General features: G+C 40.8%; 3 protein-coding genes across 3 annotated transcripts; all 3 read left to right on the top strand.

Annotated features, from left to right (window-relative positions):
- The first annotated feature begins 512 nt into the window (after window positions 1–512).
- On the top strand, window positions 513–3,710 carry cox5aa (cytochrome c oxidase subunit 5Aa). The gene is made up of 5 exons (XM_080504360.1): window positions 513–651; window positions 1,675–1,791; window positions 2,880–3,001; window positions 3,103–3,224; window positions 3,322–3,710. The coding sequence occupies exons 1-4, from the start codon at window positions 579–581 to the stop codon at window positions 3,214–3,216; spliced, it is 426 nt and encodes a 141-aa protein (XP_080360486.1). The 5' UTR covers window positions 513–578; the 3' UTR covers window positions 3,217–3,224; window positions 3,322–3,710.
- Window positions 3,711–8,596: 4,886 nt separating this feature from the next.
- On the top strand, window positions 8,597–20,176 carry LOC308136074 (AT-rich interactive domain-containing protein 3B-like; the record flags this gene model as incomplete). Its single annotated transcript, XM_080504286.1, has 9 exons — window positions 8,597–9,706; window positions 10,535–11,125; window positions 15,043–15,117; window positions 15,220–15,292; window positions 17,044–17,227; window positions 17,602–17,852; window positions 17,983–18,252; window positions 18,337–18,426; window positions 20,037–20,176. The coding sequence occupies exons 1-9, from the start codon at window positions 9,680–9,682 to the stop codon at window positions 20,174–20,176; spliced, it is 1,701 nt and encodes a 566-aa protein (XP_080360412.1). The 5' UTR covers window positions 8,597–9,679.
- A 2,842-nt stretch (window positions 20,177–23,018) lies between these two features.
- On the top strand, window positions 23,019–27,309 carry syt18b (synaptotagmin XVIIIb). The gene is made up of 5 exons (XM_080505127.1): window positions 23,019–23,311; window positions 23,824–24,818; window positions 25,223–25,379; window positions 26,691–26,851; window positions 26,974–27,309. The coding sequence occupies exons 1-5, from the start codon at window positions 23,167–23,169 to the stop codon at window positions 27,118–27,120; spliced, it is 1,605 nt and encodes a 534-aa protein (XP_080361253.1). The 5' UTR covers window positions 23,019–23,166; the 3' UTR covers window positions 27,121–27,309.
- The last annotated feature ends 88 nt before the right edge of the window (window positions 27,310–27,397 follow it).

The raw sequence follows: 27,397 nt of genomic DNA, 5'->3' as shown, positions 1-27,397 counted from the left end.
TGGATAGATAATAGATGGATGGATGGAAATTGAAATTAAACCCATGTTTATGTAGTCCAGGTGGAAACCAGGGTATTAAAACAAAAACCACACACAGGCAAAACATAGAGACAAACTAGAAAGATCAAACCCACTTGAACTGAGGACCTTCTTATCAAGACCAGTGATTACAATCACTATAACACTGTAAGGTGATTGAGGTGGTTTAAAAAAAAAATATTTACGTATAGATAGAAATAATCTCTAAGAGATGTCACTATTCAAAATGTGCACCTTGTCACTTCTCACTTTTGAGAATGAAAGATGATCTCCCACAAAGCTGTGTTCATGGTTTCTGCGGTGAATGGTTTCTTATCCGTTTTCCTTTCACAGGCAGCTCGTATAGACAGAAACGCATTACATGATAAAATGCCATTTAATTTGTAAAAGTCAGTCGGACTCACTGAGTCAAGGGTATCTGCAGGTTGGGTCTGCGCATGCGCAGCAGGCGGCCGCCTACGTGACGTGCTGCTACCCCAGTTAGCATTAGCTCCGTCCTCCAGACACACCGGTGTAGTCGCTGTTGTAGCGTCCGCAACATGTTCAGAGCCGCCGTCCGACTCTCGCTCTCCGGGGTCCGGAGTTTAACCCGCACGCAACCGGGCAGCCAAGGTAACGTCCCGTTCTGTCACCACACCGTGTTAAAACACAAGAGTTATTGAAAGTCGAGGACAGGTTGTGGCGGAAATGAAACGTGACCGTCCGTTGCTATGCTAACCGGCCGGTTTGAGATCAGCAGGTATAACTCTCGAACACAAACATCAGTTCTGATGTCGGGTTGTGTAAACATTTATTGAAATCGGCTTTCACTCGCTGGACCAGAACCTTGGGACTCTGCGGTTGTCCCGGTGTCTGGCTGGTGTCCTTGTCGTGACCCGGTTGTAAGGCTTGGACTGCGGCCCTGTGATTTCAGCTGATGCTAGTTGTTAACCGGCTGTCTTGAGTTAAAGTCCATCATGTCTGTTTACCAGCTAGTCAGGACATGACTTGGAGGAGACGATAATAATCAAGAATTGCACATTAGTATCACACTATCGTGATTTTTTTTTTTTTCTCGGTCAACTCAGGTGTTACTACCTAAGCAAGCTCCCGTCTAAACGAGAAGGAAGTAGCAAGGACATGTGCCAATCTATTACATGTTTAATACATACAGCATGAACGTCTTATTAGGTGTGATTATTTCACACGTTTGTAAACAAATGAAGTCCCACAAGGCATTATTTCCAGAGTTGTGTCTGTGTATAACTGCAGGTGGGTCATATCAGGACGCTGGCAGTGATCCAGCTGCAGTAGATTTCACACCACTCCCTCAGTTAGTGTATTTTTCATTACAACACTTTCATTAACATCAAATGGCGTTTTAGGGGCTTTGGAGTGGCCAGTTACTTTTAAAAAAAATAGCACTTTTGTAGAACTTATTTACTAAACTAAACTGGACTGTAGAGAAATACCTGATGGCAAGGAGTCACCTTGATGAACTGGATGTGTTCTTGAAAGACCTATCGGTCTGATGATCTGTGTAGCACTGCCATACATAGTCTCGCGGTTGTGACGGAGGAAGTTTCCCTGAATGCAAGTGGACTCTTTGCAAGTTTGTATTGCAGCTAAACTGAATGTCTATTTTTAATCACACAGCGCTCTTGGCCTCAAGGTGCTACTCACATGGGAAGCAGGAGACCGATGAAGAGTTCGACGCTCGCTGGGTGACTTATTTCAACAAACCAGGCATCGATGCATGGGAGCTGAGAAAGGGTACGTTTATAAATGATGGCGATGTTCAGTCGTTGACACGCTGAGACTTGGCCCACGCGATGGAGTCAGAGCTGTGGTCTCTTTTGTCAAATGGTGGACAAATATTTGTCGAATATAAAAGCTTTGCTCTGGTGTGTGTTGTACGTAAATCAGTGGGTGTTCAACTTACTTTATTGTTGCATTTTACAGCCGGCATGGAGACTGCCAAGCATTCAAACAGCCATGTAAATATCCAGTAAAAGACTTCGTTACCTTTTTGGGGGAGGTTTTATTCAGTTATATTTTGCTCAGGACAAATTTCAAACACTTAAGCTAATTTGTCACTTAAAACCTTCCGTTCCAGTCTGTTCCCATAGTATTTTCTATTCCTTTGCATTTGAGGATTGTACAGATATTTATCTGAGAAAATCTACTGAAGTTGATTGTCACTTGGTTGCTATAGACATCTTAATGTAAGGTAATCCAATGAAAAATTTGTAGAAAATTGGCCAATCAGTTCTATCAAAATGTCTCTGGTCATGGTTTTACTGTTACTTAACTTTAGTTGGTAAAACATATTTTTTGCAGTGCAATCTAGTCCAGTTTTAACAGGAGGCTGTCTGTAAAATGAGGTTGCATTAAGCTGAACTTGTCAGGTCAATAAACTCATAAAAAAAAGGAAATGATTGACATGGTCATTCGTGTCACACCTGTATGTGACAAAACTGGTTCACACATGTTTTAAAACGGACTTTCCTCGTAAAAACAGCTGGGAGCATTTTTGCTGCAAAGTCTAGCAAGTGGTGCAGTTATTACGATCTTTCTTCAGCCATGGACTAATAGAGATTTGATGCATCGGTGAGTATTTTTTCCTGCAGGAAGAGGTCTGTGAGACCAACTCAAAATCCAGTTCACTTGATAATTGCAACAAAACAACGGGTTCATGGAGGACCTGTGTATTTTCTCTGCATTTTTGAGAATTGGAAAAAACACATTTCAACCAAAACAATGCCTTAATGTGAGATAGACATTTTGAAGAGCATTACAAAGATGAGATGCGTCTGATTGTACAGTTGTTGATTTCTTTGTACTCTGATTTCATGTTTCAGGGATGAACACATTGATTGGGTACGATTTGGTGCCAGAGCCAAAGATCCTGGAAGCTGCTCTGAGAGCCTGCAGGAGATTAGACGACTTGGCCAGCGCCATCCGAATTTTGGAAGCTGTGAAGGTGAGCAAGGAAAAGCACATGAGAATATAATCCTGCTGGCAAAACTTGTATGTGGTGATCCTAAGTTAATGATTGATGGAGTTTCTCATTCATCTCCTCAGGATAAAGCCGGCCCTCATAAAGATATCTACCCGTACCTCGTCCAGGAGCTGCGGCCGACATTAGACGAGCTGGGCATCTCTACACCCGAAGAGCTCGGCATTGACAAAGTGTAACCGCAGAGGTAATGCATTTCTCGTATTTATTTTTGTCCCCCCCCCCCTCTCAAAGTCATACAATGGTAATCGAAAGTAATGTTTTTGCTTTGGGTTTTATTTCAGGTGGATACAACCAGGACATCCAACCCTGGTACCCAAATGTTTGCCCCCTTTAATGCGTGTGATATTTAATTTGTCCTTTTATTAAGTTCTTTTGCTTGTAAAATATTGATGAACATAATAAAGGAAAATGTTATCTTTTGAGTGTCACATGTATACTGGAATATTTTTGATAGTTTTCAGTTCTCAAGGCATTTCAAATCGCTTTAACAGAGTGCCAGGACATGACATGGTGCATGTTGTCAGGATGTGAATGGAGTCACATTTGGCCACCAGGGAGCAACGTTTTCACTTGAATGTAAAAAATAATTCTACTGTATCAAATCTGCTTTTCACCTGTTTTATTTGAGGAGAATTTATGTGCTGTTGAAAATAAACATGTCCAAATGACAGCGGTGTACAGTCACTATAGAAAAGTTTTAGACGGGAATATTTGGAATTTGACATGAAAGACAATTTGAGGCTCTCACGCAGGAAGATACTTATCAGAAGTAGTTTGTTAGACCAGCAGTAACTGACTCATTTTCTGCTCCACCACTCAATAGAATAGAACCTTCACACTGAACAAGAGTACAAATTACAGTTTTTGTTTTTGCTCCCATTTTTCATGAGCTCAACTCACTCAAACCAGTATTTTCCTCTATGTACACAAGAGGACTTTTTTCTCTGAAATACTGTATTCACCAAGTCATACTTCTTGGCTGAGGCCATGTTTACATGAACCTGGGTTTTTAGAAAAATTGATATTTCCTCTACCAAAAAAACAACAACTCTCAATTCACATGAGTTCACATAAACACCTGGTTCAGAGCTGCTATGAGCATGCCGAACCTGTAGGGGGCAATGCAACGGGAAACAAAACCTATTCACCTTATTCCGGAAGTTTGCGTGGTCGGCGCCATGTGCGGAAGTGTGATTACACTTCCGGTTTAGATACGCGCTACTTGATTTGCGATACCGGTCTGTTTAACTGTTTCCAACTTAAAGCTATCAGAGATGGCCGGCGTTAATTGCGCAGTGTGTGGTTGTCATAATAACTGGAGAAAAAGTAAACTAACTCTGTCGCAGCATTGTTTTGAACACCAGAAGACGAGGTCTGAGTGTTGTGGTCCTTCGTTTACCTTGCACCGCCCCCCTACCAAGGACGAGGATCGGCGAGCTTGGCTGAAGGCACTGAATTTAAAGAAGCCGCCGAAGATTCCTTTTGTCTGCTCTTTTCACTTTGTGGATGGTAAACCTACACCTGAACATCCTTACCCAGAGAAATGGTTGGGCTACGTCGCTCCTCTGAAGAAACCTCGTCGGGTGCTTGTAAGACAATCAAGTAAGTTGATATCGACTTTAAACAAGCCGTTTGACGAGGCCTGATCTCGAACCAAAAACAATAACTTCATTCTTTGATTTGTTAAAATGATGTTAAGTAACTATGTGATGTGTTTTATGTAACATTTTGTTAAACTATGAAAACCACTGTTAGCTAGCTACATTCACACTAGCTCGCTGCAGTTAACTTGAGCAACATTTTCATAAACTTGCACGTTTGAGTCATTTTCTGACACCCTAAAGTAATATACTTGTAATGCATTTGAATAATATTTTTTTAACTGTCAACGTTTTTGTTAATAAGCTTTATTTTGACAATATAAAACCACTTCTGTGTCTTGCACTGCTTCCAAAATGATTGTTTTTCTTGCTTTGGTGGTGGTATCACAGTGAGTAACCCCGACTATTGTTTTGTAATAACGTTACTCTTAAGTATACATTTTTATACTCTACCCTACCCACCTTTGGTAAAAAAAAAAAATAATAAAATAAAAACTACTCTGGTCAGTGTGCTTTGTCAATAGAAATTATAATTTGCCCCTGAATGTTGTATAATTTCTTAAAAACTAATTGAATTTGTCTGTGTCTTCAGCTGCATCTGCCACCTGTGCTGTGGAAGACAATACCCATGGAAAAGAAACACCTTCACTTCCTCCTGACCACAACTATACAGATACTGGGCCAATATTAGACCAGCCACTTAAATGTGATCAGGCAACACAGTGTTCAGGTCCCCCCGAACTGTATAGACAACTCCTACGCTCTGATCACTTAAGCCTGCTGTACACTGGTTTGCCCTTGGAAGGTTTTGGTTTTTTGGCTGATCAGCTGACAAAAGATTACAAAAATTCCTTTCAGATGGACGTTCGTGATCAGATCTTTATGTCACTGATGAAGCTCCGCCTAAATTTGCTGCAGGATGACCTTGCTGAAAGATTTCATGTGTCACAGTCACAAGTCAGCAAGATCACATCGCTGTGGTACGACATCATGGAGGAGAAGCTGAGGAGTTACATCCCTTGGCTGCCCAGGGAGACAATTCAAGCAACAATGCCACAGTGTTTTAAAGATCACTATCCGACAACAACCTGTATCATTGACTGCTCTGAAACCCCCATACAGAAAGCCCATAATCTTAACTCAAGAGGGGAGTCTTACAATCATTATTACGGCCAAAATACAATCAAATACCTGGTGGCAATTGCTCCCTGTGGTCTAATAATGTTTGTGTCCGCTGCATATGGAGGCAGATGCAGTGACAAGTTTATCACAGCAGATAGTGGCTTTTTGAAGTACCTGCGCCCAGGAGATGAGGTCATGGCGGATAGAGGATTTGTAATTTCAGATCTCCTTCATGAGCGAAAAGTGAAGCTGATCATGCCAGCATTCACCAAAAAAGGGATACAACTGTCTGAAGAGGACACAACCAACACCAGCATTGCCAATGTGCGTGTCCATGTGGAACGGGTCATCCGCCGTCTGAAAAACTTCAGAGTCATTTCACAGACTGTACCGATTAGCCTGGCTCCCAAATTTGACAAAATCTTGAGAATTTGCGCCGCTTTATGCAACTTACGTGGGGAGATCATTCATGAAGAAGATTAGTTGTTAACAATTGTAAATAGTTGTAAATACTTTGTTACAATGATATGTTACCATTAATGTTTCAACAGGACTTTCTCTACTAACCTGTTTTAAATCATTATTGCCATTTACAATGAAAGGTTATAATGTACATGAACAAATTATTAAAAAAAAAAAAAAAACTATGTCCAAGTACTGTTGCCAATGTAGGCTTTGTTTATTTGTACATTAAAATAATTGAGCCAAAGATATTCCTCCTGAGCTCCTCAGTGCATGTGTGGTCTCTTCCTATGTCGTTCTCTCCACGTTTCTGTGACAGACAGTGAAAGACAAGTAATTAGCAGAGTCAGAAAAACAAAGTTTTACAAATGGAAATACAATATAACAGACTATTGGTGCAACAGAAAGTATAATAAGAGATAAAGTAGCTGTACTTCAGTTTTTACATTCATGCTTTACTGTTCTCAGTTGTAGAATAGACTAGACTACATTATCATCATCAAATGTATGGGCCTAAGGTGATGGTCGTGATCATTAACCGGAAATGCGTTTCAAACGGAAGTGTGGGACAGAAGTAAAAGTGGGCGGGGCGGAATAAGGTGAATAGGTGGGTTGAATTGATTTTTGAAGATAATGAGAGACATAAACACTTTAAATGGCTTGTTTAATAAGTAGTCTGTTGAAAGTGTAAGAGTTTTTGTGTAATTTCTTTCAGGAAAGGTGACAAAGCCTTCCACAACAATTAAGTTTAAAAAGCTAACATTACTTGAGCAGATTTCCATCAATTCTGAGAAAATAAAAGCACATAATCAACTAAGCAGGCAGAATTAATGAGTAATTGGAAGCATATGTGCAGTAGTTTTTTTCCCCTTCTATTTCTGTAACGGGCTGTACCATGTCTGTGTGCGACAATCAGGATAATTTTATACCCTTCAACTAATAGCCATTAATCATGTGGGTAGTGGCTTGCCACAGGAGATTGGTTAATATTGCAGTCTGAGAGTAAAATGTAAAAATATAACATTATCCTGCAAAGCTTTTGGATTTCATGAGTGCTTTATTTTACTGTTGGACTGTGAGAAGTGATCAATTCTTCTTATTAGGTATATTTCACTGTGAAGCTCTCCCGCAAGGACATCTGGGCTCAGGCAGAGCTCATTCTTAACTGATATTTTGCTTGTATCCTGTAATCAATCAGCTCATATCAACAGCATTTGCCTCGTGCTTTTTATAGATTGGTGGGAGGAACCAGAGGCACCAATTCCCAAGCAAGCCATGTTATCACAGCTTGTGTGCTCCTGCTCAGAATAGAAGCAAATCAGATGTTCACTGCGGTGCCATTATAATGGTTAAAGTTAGCTAATGAGCAGAAATCCAGTCGAGATAAACCCGTTTCTCTGCAATGACGACTCTTTCAATTCTGCTTTGGATTTTAAAACAAACCATTGGCTGGTTTTTACATAAACAAAATCTAATCTCGTCGGACCTGTACTTTAAGCATTTACAAATTCAAAACTAGCTAATAAATGTTGGTTAATTACATTAGAAGGCTCTCTGTTTTTAATTTCTTGTTTAAAATGGTCTCGAAAAGGGAGCTGCCTGCAGAGCACCAGATGGGCTTTAGCTAATGGCAAAACACTGCAGGCTTAAGCACCACAAGGCAGTATCCAAAGACGAACAAGTTTTACATAAAACTGTGAAAGACCTTTCCAGGATGTGGAAATAAAAATAAATCCAATGATCTCTTTCTAATATTGCTGAAATTCTGCCACACTCTGATATTGAGGTCTGAGCTAATATAACCTGTAGTAAAAGATTCCGCACAAAAACTCCACAATGGAAGACAGAAACAAAAAAAAATAAATCTAATGTTGATAGGAACTGTCAGAGATAAGAGGCAATCCCTCTGAAATAAGGATTTATGGGCAGCTGAAAACAAAACTAATGAGCTAATGAGATGGGGCTCCTCTGCAGCACAGCTGCTTTTACAATATTACATGTAAACAAACATTTTCATCTCATTTCTAATTCTCCAAACAGAAAAAAATCTCTCAAAATGGGAATTATCTTGCAGTTTGAAGTGACAAGTGTCTATAAAAAATGTCAACCCCACCCCCTAATAAATCCAAAGGTGAAATTGGTAAAAATGCTAGAATGGCTAAAGCAACCAAAATTGCTAAAATAGTTAAAATCACAGGGGGGGGGGGGGGGGGGCAGGCATGATGGCTACAATAGCTGGAAATTGCAAATGAATAAATATATAGAGAAAACTAAATATAATATTAAATGGGGGAAGTATAAAAAAAAAATGGTGTTATTCTGGAAGCCAGGTTAAGTAACATTTTGACACTAGAGTCACAAAGCAGTGGATGCAGCAGTTTAACAAGACCAGGAAACAAGGTCAACTCCTATTGGTTACATTACGACCAGGAGGCAAACATGGAGCCTGCTGACCAGATTAAGCAAAGGTGGAAAGCCTTTCATTGTTTGGAGTGACAATAGAAAACAGAAATAGCAAGGCATGGTGACATTTGTCATTTCTATTCTATCCAATGAAACCTAAAGAGCATATTTATGGTCAGAGATTGATGAACGAAAGAAATGGATGTATCAGCGATATCAACCATCTGAAGTTGACCTTTTATTGCCTGGAAGTGACCGAGAGGTGGCAACAATAACATGGATTAGCACTACCATTGGCCATATTTATAAATACTGTCAAAATACATATTAAATACTATTGATTTTTTTTTATTGCATCACAATAACAATGAATGATTTTTGACAATTATGCTGCGTATGTGTGTGTATGTGTGTGTTCTAAAATAAAGAATAACAACTTTCCACAGGCATCAATAACTATTTATATCAACATCTATTCTATTCTATTCTATTCTATTCTGTTCTATTCTATGGATTCCAGAAAAGCGCAAAACCCGGATGTTTTTGGTCGAAAAGGTTGCAGACCTCGAATGAAATATTGTTTTTTTTTTTCTTTCTTTCTCTGGGAATAAAAAAGTGCTAGTAAATATTCAACAGACCAGCAGACGGTGCGTCTTGGCTTTGACACTGGCTGCGAGCTGAGAGCAGAGCAGGAAAGAAGCACTTTCCGATCTTTACGCACGGGGCGGGCCTTTCATTCATGCAAGTTGGGGGTGTGGACCACTCAGTCAAAGACAATCAAGGATGTTTGAGTTTCCATGCGCGGTGACCAGGGAGGTAAGGCCACGGAGCATTATTACCCCTCCTCCAGCTCTGATCACCCCGGCCTCCACACTGCAGGGGCTTTTAAGTCACATTTGATCCAAAGGGGAATCTTTCTTTCTCTCTCTCTCTCTCTCTCTCTCTCTCTCTCTCTCGCTCTCTCTCTCCTCGCGAACAGAAAACGGTCGTGCAATGTGATTTTTGCGCGCCGGAGAAAACAAGGAACAACTAGATATAGGACCTGTTGGCGATGATGAATTACTCAAAGGCGCAGATGGTGAGTGTCGACGACTCGTGTTTGTTACAGTGACAAAGCAAAGGAGCGATTAAATGTGTTCTGCTGGGGCCACATTTACACGCTTCACCGAGGAGTCTCCGTGTGCTTTACTACAAACGATCCCGTGCGCATTCGTGCAGGATTTATTTCTCCTTTTTCAGCAGAAAGTTAAGATTTCGTGTTTGAAACCGAACAGTTCATTAGTCACCAGCTGTGGGTTTTGTTTGTTTGTTTGTTTGTTTTGTCCCACATTTGAGCAACTTTTCACGAAGTGAGTCCACAACACATTTTAATGAGACATCTGTTAATGATCACCAGAGTGAAAAAGGCTTATCGATACAAGGGTCCCCCCCCCCCTGCTCTTTGGATTCGTTGTGTACCTGAATTTACAAGGTTTCAGCGTTTAACAAAAAATCTCTTACCTTGGCTTAAAATAGTTGTCAACTCAGGTAAAAAAAAAAAAAAAAAAACGACTATTCATGGATAACAACTTTTTCTGGTATAGATTAACCAGCACCTTGTTTTCACGGTGATATTTGCGTCAGGAATAACACTTTGTGGTTTCTAGTGAAGTGCGTTTCAGTTTGGATTCACAGTTTGGTCCCTGTAACTCTTTGGAGTAATCCCTGTTACCTTAACAGCAATCTGGTCAGAGTGTGCTTTGCTTTATAATACATCAATGTGTCCTTGCTGAATGCACACTCATTCATGAATACGTTTTTTGGTGTAGCTTGAGGGGGGGGGGGAAGTCACAGTTGTTGTTTTTTTGTGTGTGTGTGTGTTTGAATCATTCTCAGTTCTGATGAGGTTGTGTGTTTTCATCCATAGTCGAACTTATCAGAGGAGGGCAGTTCAGCCAGATGTCCACAGTCCAGTCCTGCTGGGCTGAAGCTGGAGGCGATGATGGAGCAGCTGCAGAGACAGCAAGAAGCCAAGCTGGAGATGAACCTGCAAGGGAAACACCTTCTTCAAGCCCAGCTCTTGTTTGCCCAACAGGCAGCTGCAGCTCGAGCCTCCGGCTCCAGGCCGGACCCCTCGCTATTCGGAAACGCAGACGAGAAACCGTATCAAACTATCAAACAAGCTTTAACTGACCGTGAGAGGGGAACGGATCCCGAGGAGGATGAGGACTCGGATGAGGAGGGCCGGGAGATGTTGGATCCAGAAGAGAACAATGAGGATGAAGAGAACGAGTCTGAGCCACAAGACAGAAAACCTGCTGGACTCCAGCAGGCTCCACGTCTCCCCTTCCTGCCTTCCACGCCGCCGTCGGCCGCCGCCGAGCAAACGTCTCAGTCTGTACCTGTGAACATAAAACAGGAGCTGGAGGAGAAGAACCTGATGTCTCCTTCAGGTCCACACGCCTTCGTATCATCCAATGGCTTTCCTGACTGGAGCTATGAGGAGCAGTTCAAACAGGTCAGGCTTTTTTTTTTTTCCTTTTTCTTTTTAATTTCAATTGTATCAGTTCATGTTTAAGTTTCAGAATAATTTCAGGGCTTCTATAATCTTTAAACGTTTGGATAAAGTAGGTGGATCAAGTGCACTATTCCATCTTCACAATGGTGTTGTCATGCTTGTTGTTCTATGACACAGGAAATGACACACAAACAAAGAGTATGACACATGAATTGGTCTTCCCTTTCCTGTTGACTTCTTAATGCCATGTCACACCAGTGACTTTCTGGCCCGACTCCAGTTTTCTCACATGGAGAGAGGAAGGGCCTGCCTCTTTGGCAAGATGCCCAAACTTGATAGTGTTTAATTACTGGCCATACTCTGCCATAATTCACCTCCTGTCTTTCAGTTTAAAAAAAAAAAAAAAAAAAAAAAACCTCCTTCCCAGTGGCAGAGCTAATTGGTCTTGGCTGCAGTCCAATTCTAAGTGTTCACACAAGCCAGTTTATACAAGAGTGAGAGGAGCCAAGGATCAATAGGGGTGAGGGGGAAAAAATCAAGGGTTAAAAGTATTTCATTAGTTCAATTTGATTTCATGCAAACATAAAGATTGTGTTAAATTGGGGAAGCTGTAGTATTGAAGCAAGCCTTTTCTCATAACTGTTCCCTCCCCTTTTTATGGTGGCTGATCTGATTGGTTCCTGTGTGTATGTTTCCCTGAATAGGCCCCATGTCAATACAATACATTATGATTAATGAGGCCTGTGGTTGGAGGGACAACTGGGTTTGTGCCTCACAGCAGGCAAAATGGCTACCCATAAAGTTTACCTACAGTAGTTTCACTGGAGAAAAATGGCCTTTTTGGGATATTTATCAGAGGGTTTCACACAACCATCATTCAATATGCCCCCCCCCCCAAAAAAAATAAATAAATAAATAAATTCCATGTTGGACAAAGTTTCTGAATACATGGATAAAAACTTCGATGCTCATTAAAATCCTCACGAGCTCGTGACATCTCAGTGCTGATCTTACCAGCGCTGGCTGGATAGCTTTGCATAATTCAGCCGTCGCTTAGCAACACTTAAATGGCAGCTAAATTCCACAGCAAGTAATCAATACATTATATGGCCTCTGCAGTGAGAACGTGTTTCCTTTTTTTTTCTTTTCCCTTTTTTGCTCGACCTGCTCAGCAAACCTTGAACAATGAGCGACATTTATGTGTTTTAATTAAAACGCCGGACTGAGCTGTGAGAGACTTTTGTGGACATAACTGTGTGCGAGCCATTATTTGCCCCCTTTTAAAGCACTAGAAACCTTAACAACCTCAGTTTATTATCAAAAGGAATGTGTGTCCAGCGTTTGTCTTGCTAGACTTGTGCTGTGGTTTGTGAAGGTCTTTGCATGTGTTCTGCTAGAAGTTGTGCTCGCAATATAAGCCTCATCATTATGAAGGGAAGTTGGAGCAGTCATAGGTTCCTGTTATGTAAGGAGTTTTATCGACTCTCGGAAACCAACACTGCGGCCTGTGCTTGATGGATAAACAATAATTTGCACTTTGTTAAAAATTTAAATGCATGCTGGTGTTTGTCACTGTTCAAAAGATATTTACATGCATATAAAACACTTGACTGATTTGAAATGGTCTTTAGAATCCTAACAAAAAGGCATCTCAAATGGTCCCCCCCCCCCCCCAAACAAACGTTCCTGTCCACTCACAGCATGTATTGCTTTTTCTTTTGTTCATTTCATTAATGAAATCTTCATAGGAAATCTTGGCATTCTCTTCAAGTCTTGTCATGCTTGGACAGCCATTGTTCCCTCCTCATGTGCGGTCTCACTGTAAAAAAAAAAAAAAAAAAAAAAAAAAATTGCTGTGAGCAGGAATAAAGAGTCCCTGTTTGTCCAAGCTTACAGCACAGCGAGGGGCCAGATAAATGATCATGACTTGCTGGGCTGAATGAAGGCATAATAATTTAATTTGGATTAAAAATTTGGTGCCCCCCCCTGTGGTTTCATTGAAATTTGGATCAGGTTAATCTTTCACTTTTGCCCTGCGAGAGAAACTGTGTGAGCTGTAATGAAGCCGATTACAAGAAGTGGTTAGTGAGCACATTTTAATACAAAAAGTATGATTTATGTGTGCATTTTTAGTTTTAAATGGAGACACTTTTACAGCATTGTACTGAAGCTATATGCACTCGCCAGATAATGTGCAGTCAGATCACATAAAAGCCTGTAAATAATAGTCGTCTTTTTAGCAAAACAAAAGCAACCTTTTCCTGACCTAGATTCTGAATACTATCAGGATTCCCAGGCCTGAATGTGTGAAAGCTCTGTGAGCAATTAACTGAAAGTTCTTTGTTAATAGATCCACAGTAGGTCTCACTTGCTCATCAATAAGGGGGGGAGGGGTTTTATTTCATTTTGATGGTGGGGATGTTTATCCCATCTTCAGTCGGTTTTCTGCAGAAAGAATGAAAGGTCTTCATCATATGCATTTTAAAGTGAAACGATTCAATATGTCAGCAGCTTTGTTGCCACCGGAGCAAGTTTTTTTTTTTGTGTGTGTGTGTAATGTTGACACATTCACTAACCAGTTTAACCACTGAAAACTGAGAAATATGAGCCGCATGTGTGGAGGAAGAGTCGGCCTTCACTAAAGAGCAGTCAAACAAAGAAGGGATTTTCTTCCAGCATTAATGAAGAAAAATTACAATTAAAGTCTCACTTTAGTGCGAAATGTTATTCACTGTGATTCAAAGTCTAAAGATGCGCCAACGCATGTGTCATGGTATCACGAGGCGCAATTGAAATGAAACAATCTTCAGCAAGACGGACGCTAAAGGACTGAACGAAAAACGATGAGTAAATGGATGAGAAGATTACAAACCCATCCGCTTTTACTCTTTTCTAATCAAATGTAGTTCTCGTTCAAACCAACACCGTCTGGGCCGTTGCGGTACATTTTGAAAACAGATGCAGCCATTTCTCATCTGTTCTATGCAGCTGTTGATGGTGTGTCAGCATTTGCAAGTTGAATTGTGTTTTCAGTGTAAACACAAGGAGCGATATAGTCGTCTAATAGTGTCGCCGCCCCCCCCCCCCTCAAAAGGGTGAAATGTTGACGCTCTGAGGCTCCAGTCTGACCATGTGGTCATGTGAAACATTTGGTAGGCAGGAATATAGGTTCAAAGGAAAAAAACTAGGGTTGAGCACAAATAGTCGTACATGGAATAAAAGAAGAGATGAACTATAAGCATTTTAGCCAATATGCGGAATAATATCTGCTGTAGAATATGATGGGATATGTAATGTAAAAAAGACAAAGGAAATAAAGGATCTTGCGACTTCTTACAAACGGGAGCCGTATCAACAATTGTCTGAAAATGGCAAAATAAATCATGATTTGTGTTGTTGCTTGTGTGAAGAACCTCTTCCCAGGACTGCTTCCCTCCAGTTGGATTTCATTTTCATTCTTGAGTCATCATGTAACGCGGCGCGAGTCAGCGGAACAATAACCTCTCAGCAGGCTTTTCCACACAGTTGCACATACGATGCCCTCCACTAACATTTCTAACCCTAATCTGTCATGTTCGGGGGTGGTGACTGAGGAATAACATGTCATATTAAACTACCCGGAGACCACGCTTCATTTCGTTAATTCTCTCTCACTTGGCTCAGTTTAGGGAAATGCGCCTCTGCTATACATTAATACATAAATTGTGTTACAGCGCATCCAGGACGTACAGTATGTCAAGTGCTTTTCCGTTTTTTTTCCAAATTTTTAATTTGTTGTCTTCTCAACATTTTACACTAACTTCCTCATAATCGTGACGTGAAAGCAGTTTGTGTTTTTTGTGTCCAAATTTTATGGTATCTGATATTTGTTATCTGTCTGCTGGCGCTCCGGTCTGCCTCGCTGGGTGAACCCACAGAGAGAAAACAACATCTGGGCCGAGGAGAGGGACGGGGCAAAAGTCAGAGGAGAACCATCAAGGGACTTTGCCAAGGTCAGTGGCTTTTCCTATTGCTGGACCGAAACATGACAAAAGTCCTACACATTTTAAAGCAAAGCTCTTAACTTCTCCATGGCTTGTTTTCTAAACTTGCAGCTTTATGAACTGGATAATGACCCACAACGGAAAGAGTTCCTCGATGAGCTCTTTGTCTTTATGCAAAAACGAGGTACCTCTCCTTTTGTTCTTGTGCATGGATAAAATAACTATACATTATGCACCCACGCTTCTGGGGGGTCCTTTTGTGCATCAGATTAATTTAGATTTTGAGGATTTTCAGTTGTTAAACATATAAAGACCTGCATTGCTGCTGATGTTTATATTGTAACAATACTACAGTGTTATTCATGCATTTATGGTCACATGTTCGCAAAAAATGTGGAGTGATTAAATCAAAGATCCTGATAATTGTTGAACGTGATTAATTGATCTAAATTAATAGAGCTTATTACATTAACACTGGAAAAAAAATAGAAGAGTGGTTAATTGAATAAACTAATTAAAAAAAAATATTTTGGACTTTTGCAGTGCAGACTTAATCTCTTTCTCGTGTCATCTGTCTGGACGCGGGTCTATGTGTCAACATCATGCAGAACAATCACCCTCAGTTTCTTGGTCACTTATTAATATCTCAGAAACAATTGAGTCTTTTGCCATTCCTTGAACTTGTCTAGTAATTTTAGCATCAGGCCTTATTTGACAGAATGTAACCCTTCTATTTTAGTCTCGTCTCCACTGACTGAATGCGTCTGTCCCACAACTCCTGGACTGTTTTATTATATCCACAAATTCCACAACACTGCCCGACGGCAAAGAAATGGAGCTTTGTACCCATAAACTGCTCAGTCCAACGGTCCCCGGGGCCTCGGCAGTGCGACGGTCCAATCACTGACAGGATTCAGCAGCGACTCACACATTTGTAACCTGCACAATTGGAAGTTGAAGAACTTGAAAAGATGCAAAAACACCCATTCATTGTACCATTGACAATTTTATAGCCGTGAAATCCAAATAAATCCAGATGGCTCGAATATAATGACAAATACATTTTGTGTCTCTGGATCCTCCTCATGCTGATCTAATAATACTATGATGTGCCTTTATCTTTAAAGACTGCTTAGAGTAACAACAGTTAGCAATTCACTCGTTTAACACAATTTTTATTTGCAAAGCTGTTGGCATTGGCAGATAAGTTCAGGCAAGTTCTTCATGGGACGCAACCTGCATCCCTCATAAATGTGGCACCAAGTGCGCTTATTGCAAAAATGTTTATTCTTACGTCAGTCATGATATATTTAAATTATTTTTAAAATCCTATTAAGGGAAGGATTTTAGTTTTGGTTTTTTTCAGTGTATGCATTTTTATTTTCAGACAGATTCTTTGGGCTGATGAAAAAAAACCAACACAATTCAAGTCCAGAAACTGTAGCAGGCCAGAGACTCGTGTAGACGAAGGTCACGACCCTGAAAAATCTGCATATGTGTCAGTGGCATGTACACATCCTGAGCACACAGTAATTCTTCAAATGCTTCGTAGCCTACTTCATTCATTGGCTTTTCTCCAAATCAGGATTGTAAGGGTTAGTTGGCGGTCTTGTGATGCTTGAACAACTGTTAGTTCTGAAATCCCCTCCCCCTGCACTCAAATCAATGTAGCAACAAAGCTGCAGTCGTGGAATTATCCCCACCCCCATCCATTTGAAATGAGCTTCATTGGACATGCCTATTCTCGTAGATTATATGTGTTGAGCCAAATTACCTAACATTAACCTCGGGCCTGCAGGTGCATCGGTTACAGCATTGTCTCATTCCCTCCCTCCTTTTTCAAGATTTATTAAGAGAGTCACTTTTTCCTTTGTGACAACTTTTGAGTGACAGTCGCCGCATTTCCTCTCGCATGTAATCTTCCATTCGTTGCAGGAACTCCTGTGAACCGCATCCCCATCATGGCAAAGCAGGTGTTGGACTTGTACAGGCTTTACAAGCTGGTGACGGAGAAGGGAGGCCTGGTGGAGGTCATTAACAAGAAGATCTGGAGGGAGATCACCAAAGGTCTCAATCTCCCCACGTCAATCACCAGTGCAGCCTTCACGCTCCGCACCCAGTAGGTGCCCCCTGACGCATTTTCGCTTTCACTCGGTCCTTTCACGAACGGTTGGATAAAATTTTCTCTCATACTAACGCATAAAGTGGCAGATAATCTAATCACAGTCAGCTTTTCACAATGACTGTTATCTGTTAATGGGCTGAAATGGAATTTTTCCAGCGTGACACTGATCTAATTTCACTCGCTGTTCGCCGTTGTAGTTATGAGTGTTGCTTTTACCATTTGAAGGATACTATTTAAAAAAAAAAAAAAAAAGGATTCTGCCTTTTTCTGCAAAAAAAGTAATAGAATTTTGACTCGTGGTCAAGAAGTTTAAGGAAAACCATCCAACTTTCATGCTTCAGAGTCTAACATGAAACTGTCCATTGCAGATATATGAAGTATCTGTACCCATTCGAGTGTGAGAAGAAAGGCCTGAGTTCTCCGGGCGAGCTGCAGGCAGCCATCGACAGTAACCGCAGAGAAGGTCGCCGGCCCAGCTACACCAGCAGCCTGTACCGCTATTCTCCGTCTCCCAGCTCTGCGCCCCACCCGCTCCTGTCTTCTCCCACCATGCAACCCAAGCCGTCCACGCAAAACGGCCTGAACACAGCAGCAAGCCCAAACTTAAAGAGACATATGGGTATGCGCCAGTGTGTTTTTGTATATTCATGTTATGGGAGTCAACCATTGTGACTGAAGTAGAATGCTAATTTTCCTGACCTCTGTCTCTGTTCTCCTCCAATTTGATAATACTTTTCCTCACAAATTAGATGAGACCTCCACCCCTGTACTACCCCGGCTGCCTATGGCTCTGGCCCTGGGCCAGCAGCAGCAGCAGCTGGCGCAAGCAGCCACTTTAGAGCATCTCAGAGAGAGGCTGGAGCGTGGAGCAGCTGGAGCCGCAGCCAGCAGTCCCGAGAAGAAAATGATGCGGCTCGCAGAGGAGCAGCAGCGCCTCATGCAGCAGGCCCTCCAACAAAACCTCCTGGCCATGGCCTCCCACCTCAATCCCGGGAACCTGAGACTGAACAACGGACAAGGTAAGTTGCTGCTGTGTTGTTGTCACTGAAAATGAAGGGTGCTTTTATATAAACCACATTACTGTTGGTTTTTGTGTTTTGCAGAAACCAAACATGACTTGTCACTGAATATCTCTACTAATGGGCCCTCCAGTATCAGTGTTTCTGTTGAGGTCAATGGGACCACTTATTCAGGTAAGTAAGGACAAATCTGATATTCTGCATGTTGGTCCAGCTTTAATGTTTTAGTTTTTTTTTTATACACTCCCAAATCAAAATCTCAAAGTAGCTTGATACTTGCAAAGTTTATAATTGTGACAATTCTGTTCACAATTGAAACAAGATGGAAAAACCTCTGACCATATGAAATATTTTGGAAGTTAATTCAAGCAAACATCATTAGCTAATTAAGTGCAAGTAATTACACCAGTTTTGAATTTGCATTTAACACACATCACAAATCTAGCATACAGGAATTGTTGTTTATTCTACATCCTCTGACTTAAGTGGCCAATGGCTGCTGATGAAGCCCCGTTCGAGCCCAGTATAAAAGGATCACCCAAAATGTAACAATAACCTAAATGGCTATAAAATATAATGCAATAAAACCCATAACGCAATAACTGTTTGATAATGTAAGAAAAATTCTGAGCCCAAAATGTCATAGAAATATTTTTAAGAAAACCCAAAATGTAATAAATGCTCGATATTATAACAAGATGCTGAGCTCAAAACTTAAAAGCGTATTTATATATTGCAACACTATTACATTATGGGGCAGGCTAAAATGTTTTTAACCTTAAAATATTGTGATTTCATAAATAATAAAGTGAGTAGATTATCTATGGTCTGGACTGCTTCAATACAAATAACACTGGAAGAATGAGTTGTAAGAGTTTGGACTGTTTGTTTGTACATATATGTTTTTATACAGTTTATGGTATTCATGTATGATTGCTGTTGTCCAAGTCATTTATTGTCATCTGTTTTCTATAATCTGTCATCTATTTCTCTAATCTTCGGTACAAAATAATGTATAAGCATTAAACACTTTACGATTACATTTGTTACATCTTTCTACATTATTGACCAGTTATTACATTTTCACTTTTATTCCTTTTTTATTAAATTACATTTCGGGCTCAGCACTTTTGTTACCTTATTGACCAGTTATTACATTTTAGATTTTATTACATTGTATTTCATAACAATTTGGGCTGTTGTTGCATTTTAGGTCATTGTCACACATCGGGGTTAACAAGTCCTGTTGTATCCATCCTAGCTTGTGAGAGATATTTTTACATTTGAATATATCTTAAGAAGCCACTTCCAAGGTAACTAATTTCACCCTGGAATAATTCACAGAACAATCGAGTAATGATTATAGCGGGATATCTGAGTTTACATCATTATTTGGCATGTGAGGACTCTATTATACCATCTGGCCCACTTTCACGAAAAAGCTACATGAAGATTCCTCCATGCAACATAAATACATTAAAGTTGTATGCAAAATGGCTTTTATAGCAAAATTCACACAAGAATATTTTTAACAAGCCGGAAATTTTTTTTGGTATCTTACTGAAGGTGGAGTTTCAGGAGAAGCACATGTGCTTATGTGTGAAACAAAAAGAACCGTGACTGGGTTCCCATCTTTGGATCAGATTTGGGTCTTTCATAAATGTTGCCACTCGGGTCACAACACTGGGGTGCAAATGACAAAATTTGCCCGAAACCTTACCCTGGAATTGTCATTTACAGATTTTCATCACTTGCTTTTTTGAAATTGAGTTTCTCTGTCGTAGGAACACTTTTTGCCCAGAAGTCAGCCGCTCCCGTATCATCGCAGATGGTAACTCCAGCAGGGACGAGCGGTTTTAGTGCCCTCTCCTCGTCACACAGTCCCTCCTCTTCATCTTCCACCTCTTCAAAGGGACCAAATTAAGGCTCACCCACTTTCAGCATCTCTGCTCAATTTAATACACAATATACCTCTTCTCTTGTCAGACAGGCACTGTATGAACTTCAGGGAAAATCTAACACCAGACAGGAAGTAAGCCTTTTTTTTTTTGGGGGGGGGGGGGTCGTCGTGTGTGCGTTTTGTTACTTGGTCAGCAGTGGTCAGAATGTTTCTGGTCGGTGTCCGGGTTTCCACATTGACTAAAATGTAGATCAGTTTACCTTAGTGCCTGTTAGACTTTATCATTCACACTTGTGTCCGACGAGCTTTACTATGTTTGATCAGAAGTGTCTTTAGAGGAGAAAAATCCCATGTTGAGAGTGAAGTTTGCGCCTGTTTTGAGCGTCAGCTCCATTTATTGCTGCCAGATTCTCGCTGCCTTTCCTCACACCCGTCAGTAAAACAAGGACGTTTTCAAAGTGCAACTTATCAAAGACCAAAAAGCCTTAGCTCGGTGTTCGCAGCGCTTTTTAGTTGAACTTGAGCAAAAGCTTGTCACAGTTGTCGGGGAAACAACGCACACCATCAGTTTCCAGAGAAATGCTGTGACGTCTGTAAAGTAATTGAATTTCAAAAGGACTTTGGCGCAATTTCATATTTTTTTTCTCGTTACCATGTGGCTTGGCCTCGGAAGGGAGCATTTTTTTTTTTTTAATACCGGCTATGAATGAAAGGTAGAACAGAAGTGACAACATTTACCTCAATGTAATATTTTACCTCATTTCACATCAGTTTTGTTTGGACTCAGGAATGCTCTCTGGACTTATTATGCTATATCTCATAATATATTGCTGTGTTTTGTTTGTATAACTGCAGGGATGTACCTTTAATGACCTCAGGCTTTGGACATGTGAACACTAAAACACTCCTACCTCACTCTTCTCGAGAAATATGCAATGTCTAATCCTGCATGTGTTCATTTAACCATCTGCTGAAGAAGAAAGTGTATGTGGACAATCAAGAAGACATATCACTGCAAAAAAAAAAGCCACTGTGAAGTTGACAATGGTATATATAGTATATAAAAAAAGAAAAAGACAATCAAGGTCTGCATCGGGCTTTGATGAACATTTCTTGGATGTGTAGCCATTAAGAATAAAACGGTTGTGTGATGTGGAAATGTTCTTATTTTCTTTGTTTAAATGCAGCAGCCTCCCCTGTTCCAAATGTCAATACCAGAGATAGTTTGACCTATATATAGCACACACACACGACAGACACAGTGTGTTTAAGTTGTAGGAGTATCCTTTGTTGCGGTTGCAGAAAACAAACCACCTACCCTGGCCCGACAACTGCCCCTGCAGTCAGCGTCACAGGTTCATGTGATCTTTCAGTTTTCAAATCTTTTTTTTTGGTCTGTGGGGACAATTCTAGTTTTCAGATCACCTTAGAATATGTATTGAAAACCTTGCCAAATCAAAATGGCCTCAAATTTCTTTATTTACTTTTTGAGTTTTGCCAAATTGGTAATTTTCTGATGTGTTGTCATACACATTCAACTTTCCTATTTCTGCTTTCTTCATTGTATTATGTCTTTAAAATCTTTTCTCATTTTGTATTTAACGTCCAAAGCTTGCTGTTAAAAATTAGCGTCTGTGATGCAAGATCAGTATATTTATCTGAAGAAAAACCAACAAAAGTATAAATGTACTAGTTCTGATTGTCATGTAAATGCATGGGTTAAAGTGTTGTATAATAAGGTCATTATAACAAAACAATCTCAAGTCAGACTTGTACTTTTTCTTGTACTATTGACACAGATTATGAAATCAGTGCCATTATAGCTTAAACACTATTCGATACCATTTATATTAAGAATATTACAATTTTTCATACAAATCCGTTCATCTTCCATACAGCTTTATTCAAGTTGCAAGGTGCACACAGGAAGCATGTGCAACCACTCAGAAAGGCACAGCTTTTTTTTTTTTTATATCAATGCATAAATGGATTCAATTAAAATAGCAACTGTATAATGGGTTGAGTTTCTCTGCTTTTTCAGATACTTTTAGTAGATCTAGCTAACAGCGTCGGCACTCCTCCGTGTGCTGATATTCCCAAGTGATGCGACTATTATTAATGCGGTACTTTCATATTCAATCGCTAGTGTTTTAAATGCGCTTAGACGATCATTGCCACTGGAAAAAGTAGTCGAGCATAAAATACTGTGTACTCAAGTCTCCAGATGGGGGAAGCATTTCCCACCTTGTCCCAACACACACCATTCCATCAGTTTACATGTTTGCTATTAAGATCATTATTCTTGAACTGAGTAACACCTTGGAAATATTTTTGAAATGATCCCTGATTTGTCTTCATCAATTTCCTAGATTTTATTTCTAATGGCCACAATGATATATCAAGTTTGTGTGTCATGTGAGATAAAACTCACCACGCAATATTCTGCACATTGTGCAGAAGAGAAAATATTTGAAGTATTTTTTTGTTCATTAATACCTGAACTGCCTGCTGTAGGCTGACGACAGTGCCTGTACTAATGGACATAAGAGCTCTGGGTCACAGCAGGGGGGCGGGGGGGATGGGTTGCAGGATTTACTGGGGGATAGTTATTCTATATTTGACAATGCTGTTCTGACATCTGGAGCACTGACGAAGAAAGATGCTACGAGGTATTATGAGCTGGATATCGCCGCCCACATTCCCCACCCTGCAGGGAGCAATAATACTTGTGAAGTCACTCTGCAAATGAGAAATCACTGCCCATGATGAAGACTGCAAAACACTACTTCGAGGGAGTTTGGACTGCAGGAAGGTGCCTTTGTAGCTTTCGTACTTGGAATCAATTGATCAGGGTGAGCTTCCGATACAGCCATGTGCAGTTGGACTTCTCCAGGACTGAGATTCAAAATGAGCTTTCCCAAAGGCAGTGAGCAATCGTCGTCTTCACTAGGGTCTCCAGGTTTCCGCCTACGGATGTATTAAAATAGGCTCCAACATACTGACATACCGACACAATGCCTTACCATGATGAAGAGTATCCAGGCCAACCTCTTTGGCAGTCTGTGCTGCTGTTCTGCTGCAAGGGTATGATCGAAGGCATCATGGTCATTCTCTTCTTCTGGCTCCTGGTGCAGGTCCTCTTCACCAAGCAACTGGAAGGTATGGTCTTTTAAGAATAAATTTCTGTTCATTCAAGTGTAAAATATGTCTTTGCTTGGGTCGTCATGAATCCCAGGTGGAGGGCAGAACCCACAGTGCTCGTCTCAAACTCCCCAAACCAAAGTGCCCTGTGATCATTTCATCTCATAGAATTATTCAACAATTTAGTTTGTTTTCAAGTTTTGCTTCAGAACAAACGCCCTTCTTTGTTGCGCCACTATTACTCAATACCTCAAAAAAAGAGTCTGGGGAGAAAAACTGGGAAGTGTACTTGTAACTATTTCCAGCTGCTACAGTTTATGATGTATTTCTATTGATGTCAGTTAATGTGGCTTTTTGTCATCTTTATTCAATTATTTAATACGGAAGTTATGTCACATGGCTGTTATGAACTGAAATCATAATTTCATGTACGTGAATTTTTCTTGGTGTTGTGTTTGAACTTAATAAAATACAATAAGCCTCCAAATCGTTGTCCTCTAATATATCTGAATATTCTCTCTTATTGACAGTTCATCTCCAAGTTCTCCTCCTGGTTGGACTGATCGTCTTCTGTCTGTGTTTGGTGCTGGGATGTTTTCTGTGCTGGAAAAACAGTGATATTTGTGTTGAAAGCAAACCTCCTGTGACTTCAGCTCCTGCTGAACCAGTGACCTTCTCTCCACCACCGCCTCCCTCAGCAGCAATGGCAGCATCCAGGCTGCAATACGAGGAGCTGGATGGAGACACGCTGGAGTACCCCTCGACATTCACCAGCCCGGCCCCTTCTGTCTGTGAATTTACTCGTCACTCATTTTCTAACCATGAAAATACTGCTGGAGAAAAAGATCCACCAAAGTCTTATTTTTCTTTGCGCCGCCTCAGCTCGCCACTGGTAACGACACCTCTTTATAAGCCCATGGAGCCCGCTTCCCTGCCTGCCTTTCCCAAGCTGGGATTGTTTGTCCGTACATGCAAGGCTCTGCAGAGACGCTGCACAGTGACGCAGGATAATACATCTTATGATGAACACAGTAGACTCACCAGCCCCAGCGCTGTCTCTCCAAATGAGAAACCAATCCCTCTGGCGCCACTGAACTATGGATCTGATGCAAGCCATCAACAGCCAACAACGGCAAAACCCTGCCTCCATTTCACAATGGCCTTTTCTCCGGAGCAGCAAAGCCTGGCAGTGACTGTTATTAACCTGACTGCTATGCCTCACAGACTGCAGGATGTGTATGTGCTGGGCAGCCTGCCGCCTCTGCACCCCTGTCCCATACAGGCGTCTGCCCAGAACAGCCTCGGCGGCGAAGCCCAGAGCCTGGTGCTGCTTTTGAAGGTGAGCTCTGTGAAAGAGCTCCAGAGGTGTGTGCTGAGAATAGCTGTGTATGCTCGGGACCAGCACAGCCTGAGGGGCAGCGCCGTGGGTCAACTGGAAGTCAAATGTGGAGGAATGGACTGGGGACCGGATAATCTTTTTCACTTCTCAGTCGAGCTTAACACAAGCAAAGGGGAGATGGAAAAGGTATTTTAGTATACAATACTGTGCAGGTGTTTATGTTTTCAGGACTCAGAGTAAGGCCTGCTGAATGAACCGAGGGCTTGATTTTCTTTGTTGAGAAACCCATTTAAGGGTCCTCTTGAGTGTATTGACCTTGGGACTATTAACTATTATTATCTACACGAGGCATAATGATGTGAATCTAGAGGTTTAGGGGCAACGAGCAATACAGTGTTAATTAGATGATTTTATGTGCTGAAACAAACCAAAGATGGATATAATAAAGATGGGATGTTATCGTATTTGTTTTGTAAGGAGCTGTTTGACCTATGTTTTGGTCTGTTACACACAGCAAAATCATTGTAATGCTTGTCTCCCTGATTGAAAATTCTCTCTTTGCTCTCTGAACTCTTGACCCCTGACTACAGACTCTGATTTCCCAGGATGTGCTGATCTATAAGGGGCTTAACTGTCCACCACAGATCTTCATTTTGCTCCACTATCAGCCTCTGGCCCATCGCGTCAAAGCTACAGTTCTCAGAGCTGATAACCTACAAAGCCTCACAAACACATCTGCAGGAGCAGGTAAAATTAGAGTGTGGTGTTGCTTTAATTTGACAAAAAACACATTTGAACCTCCTGAGGACACTGTGATAGATGCCTTACGCAATATACGTGAGAACTAACTTTTGCCTTGCAGGGGCATAGGTAAAGTAATTCCCTATGTTTGCTTTTAATGTTTAGGGGATTAAATGATGTCTTACAGAACCCGAATGCAACAGGAGATCATCCCTATTTTTAATGACATTGTAGTTTAATCCTTCACTATTCACAATCCTCAGAAAAATGTTCCAATCTCCACCAGAACTCTGATCTGACAGATCTAATCTTTGTTTGCATTAGCCTGCCTAGACCTCATTTCATTGCAGACAAGCCCATAATGCATGTATAGAGCCATTAGATTTTATGATATCTGTTTCATGGACAGTATGTCACATATCCATCATTGAGATAATCTCTTTTTGTTTCATATCTGATACCGAATGGCATTTATTCATGGGAATTCTGACAACATACATAGAGCAGACAAGACTTTAATACAGTGATAACCGAGGGTAAACCTTATACCAGGGCTGGGCAAATATATTTGCCCAGCCCTGGCTTTTAGGGTGCCACATGAAAAACTAGGACCGCTGATTATGGCTGAACCACAGGTTGAATTCGATTCAATTCAGCATGAATACATGTATTAATCAAAGGCAGTATTGACATTCACCCGCTCAGTGGTGCAGTGGTTAGTGCTCTCGTCGAGTCGAGTTTGCAATTTTTATTCAAACATTACACACAAACACACACAATGTTCACAATGAATGGATGAGTGTGATTCCCTGAGACTGTCGAAGTGATAAAATGTGCAGTAACGTAAAGCCTATTTACTATAGCTATATACATTTAACCCACTTTTCACACATTATTCTGCATCACAAAGTTCTTCTTTTATGGGAAGCTTTGTCAGCTAATAATTTAAAGAAAGCAGCTCAAGCACTGCTTCTCGTTGAGTCCTGTTAAGGACTCGTCACATGCACGAACATTGTAAAACAATAATAATAAAAAAGAAGAACAAAAATAAGTGACCGAATTCAAAATAACAAGAAAACCAGCTGCATGGCATGCCTTCTACATTTTACTTGAAATATAATTTCTCATTGTTTCCTCATGGTCCAGTTGAGAGGTCTGCAGCCCGTAGGCTTCACGATGCTCAGGTCTGCTTTTTCTGCAAATCAAAAACAGGATGTGATAGAATCATTTTTTTTCTTTAATGAAGTTTAGAATTAAGATGTAAAGCCTATTCTTGTTTGTGAAATTTCCCAATATTTGTGCTTCTTCTGTGTACAGATTACCAGGTGGTGATCAATCTGCACCATGAGGGGCATTTAATCAACAGCAAAGAAACTAAAGCCGAGAGGAGCACTAAGTGGAATACTTCCTTCATGTTTGACTTGCCTTCAGGAGACATCAGTCAGCTGTCACTCATGCTTGAGTTTGTGATTATGAAGGTATGCTCACTTTGATCACCCAAAATTCATTTCCTGAGATTAATTTTGTACTAAAACGTGCACAACTGCTCTTATTTGAATTGTCAGAGACTTGTAGGTAAATCTTTTAACTCCTGTTGCAGAAGCCGCTCCTCTTTGAGGGTGAAGTGATTGGTCGAGTCCTCATCGGAGCAGACGCTGCAGAAACAGGACGAGCTCACTGGAGGGATACATGCAGCCTGCAGGTGGAGCAGGCACGGTGGCACGTTGTTCAACCAGAGCTGCTTTAGAGCTCCCGTGGTCTCCTTAGAAGAAGACGATGACTGTTCACTGGCACTGCATTTCTGAGAAATCCCTTTTTGGGGAATGAAAAATGTTAAGATGACCCAATGTTGATGTATTAACCACTGGTTGTTTTCTTTTCTTTTGTGTAATGGGACGTCAATTCAGAGCAAGTAGACATATACAATCAAAACAGAAAACTGGCTTTATTTTATACAATTCTGAAGAACTAATTTAACTATTAGGAATACAGTGGTGCTTTAGTCTACAAAGTCACTGAGTGTT

This window comes from Blennius ocellaris (assembly GCF_963422515.1).
Source record: "Blennius ocellaris genome assembly, chromosome: 11".
In the NCBI taxonomy this organism is placed as follows: Eukaryota; Metazoa; Chordata; class Actinopteri; order Blenniiformes; family Blenniidae; genus Blennius; species Blennius ocellaris.
The sequence above is the reverse complement of the archived record's forward strand: the minus strand, read 5'-3'. Positions and strand labels throughout refer to the sequence as shown.

What these genes read in the sequence shown, in the direction of transcription:
- syt18b (XM_080505127.1), top strand. Translation starts at nt 23,167, where the DNA reads ATGCCTTACCATGATGAAGAGTATCCAGGCCAACCTCTTTGGCAGTCT. An exon ending in CTTCACCAAGCAACTGGAAG is followed by an intron (nt 23,312 to 23,823) that starts GTATGGTCTTTT and finishes TCTTATTGACAG; the next exon opens with TTCATCTCCAAGTTCTCCTC. An exon ending in TTGAGTTTGTGATTATGAAG is followed by an intron (nt 26,852 to 26,973) that starts GTATGCTCACTT and finishes CTCCTGTTGCAG; the next exon opens with AAGCCGCTCCTCTTTGAGGG.
- cox5aa (XM_080504360.1), top strand. Translation starts at nt 579, where the DNA reads ATGTTCAGAGCCGCCGTCCGACTCTCGCTCTCCGGGGTCCGGAGTTTA. An exon ending in CACGCAACCGGGCAGCCAAG is followed by an intron (nt 652 to 1,674) that starts GTAACGTCCCGT and finishes TTAATCACACAG; the next exon opens with CGCTCTTGGCCTCAAGGTGC. An exon ending in TGCATGGGAGCTGAGAAAGG is followed by an intron (nt 1,792 to 2,879) that starts GTACGTTTATAA and finishes TTCATGTTTCAG; the next exon opens with GGATGAACACATTGATTGGG.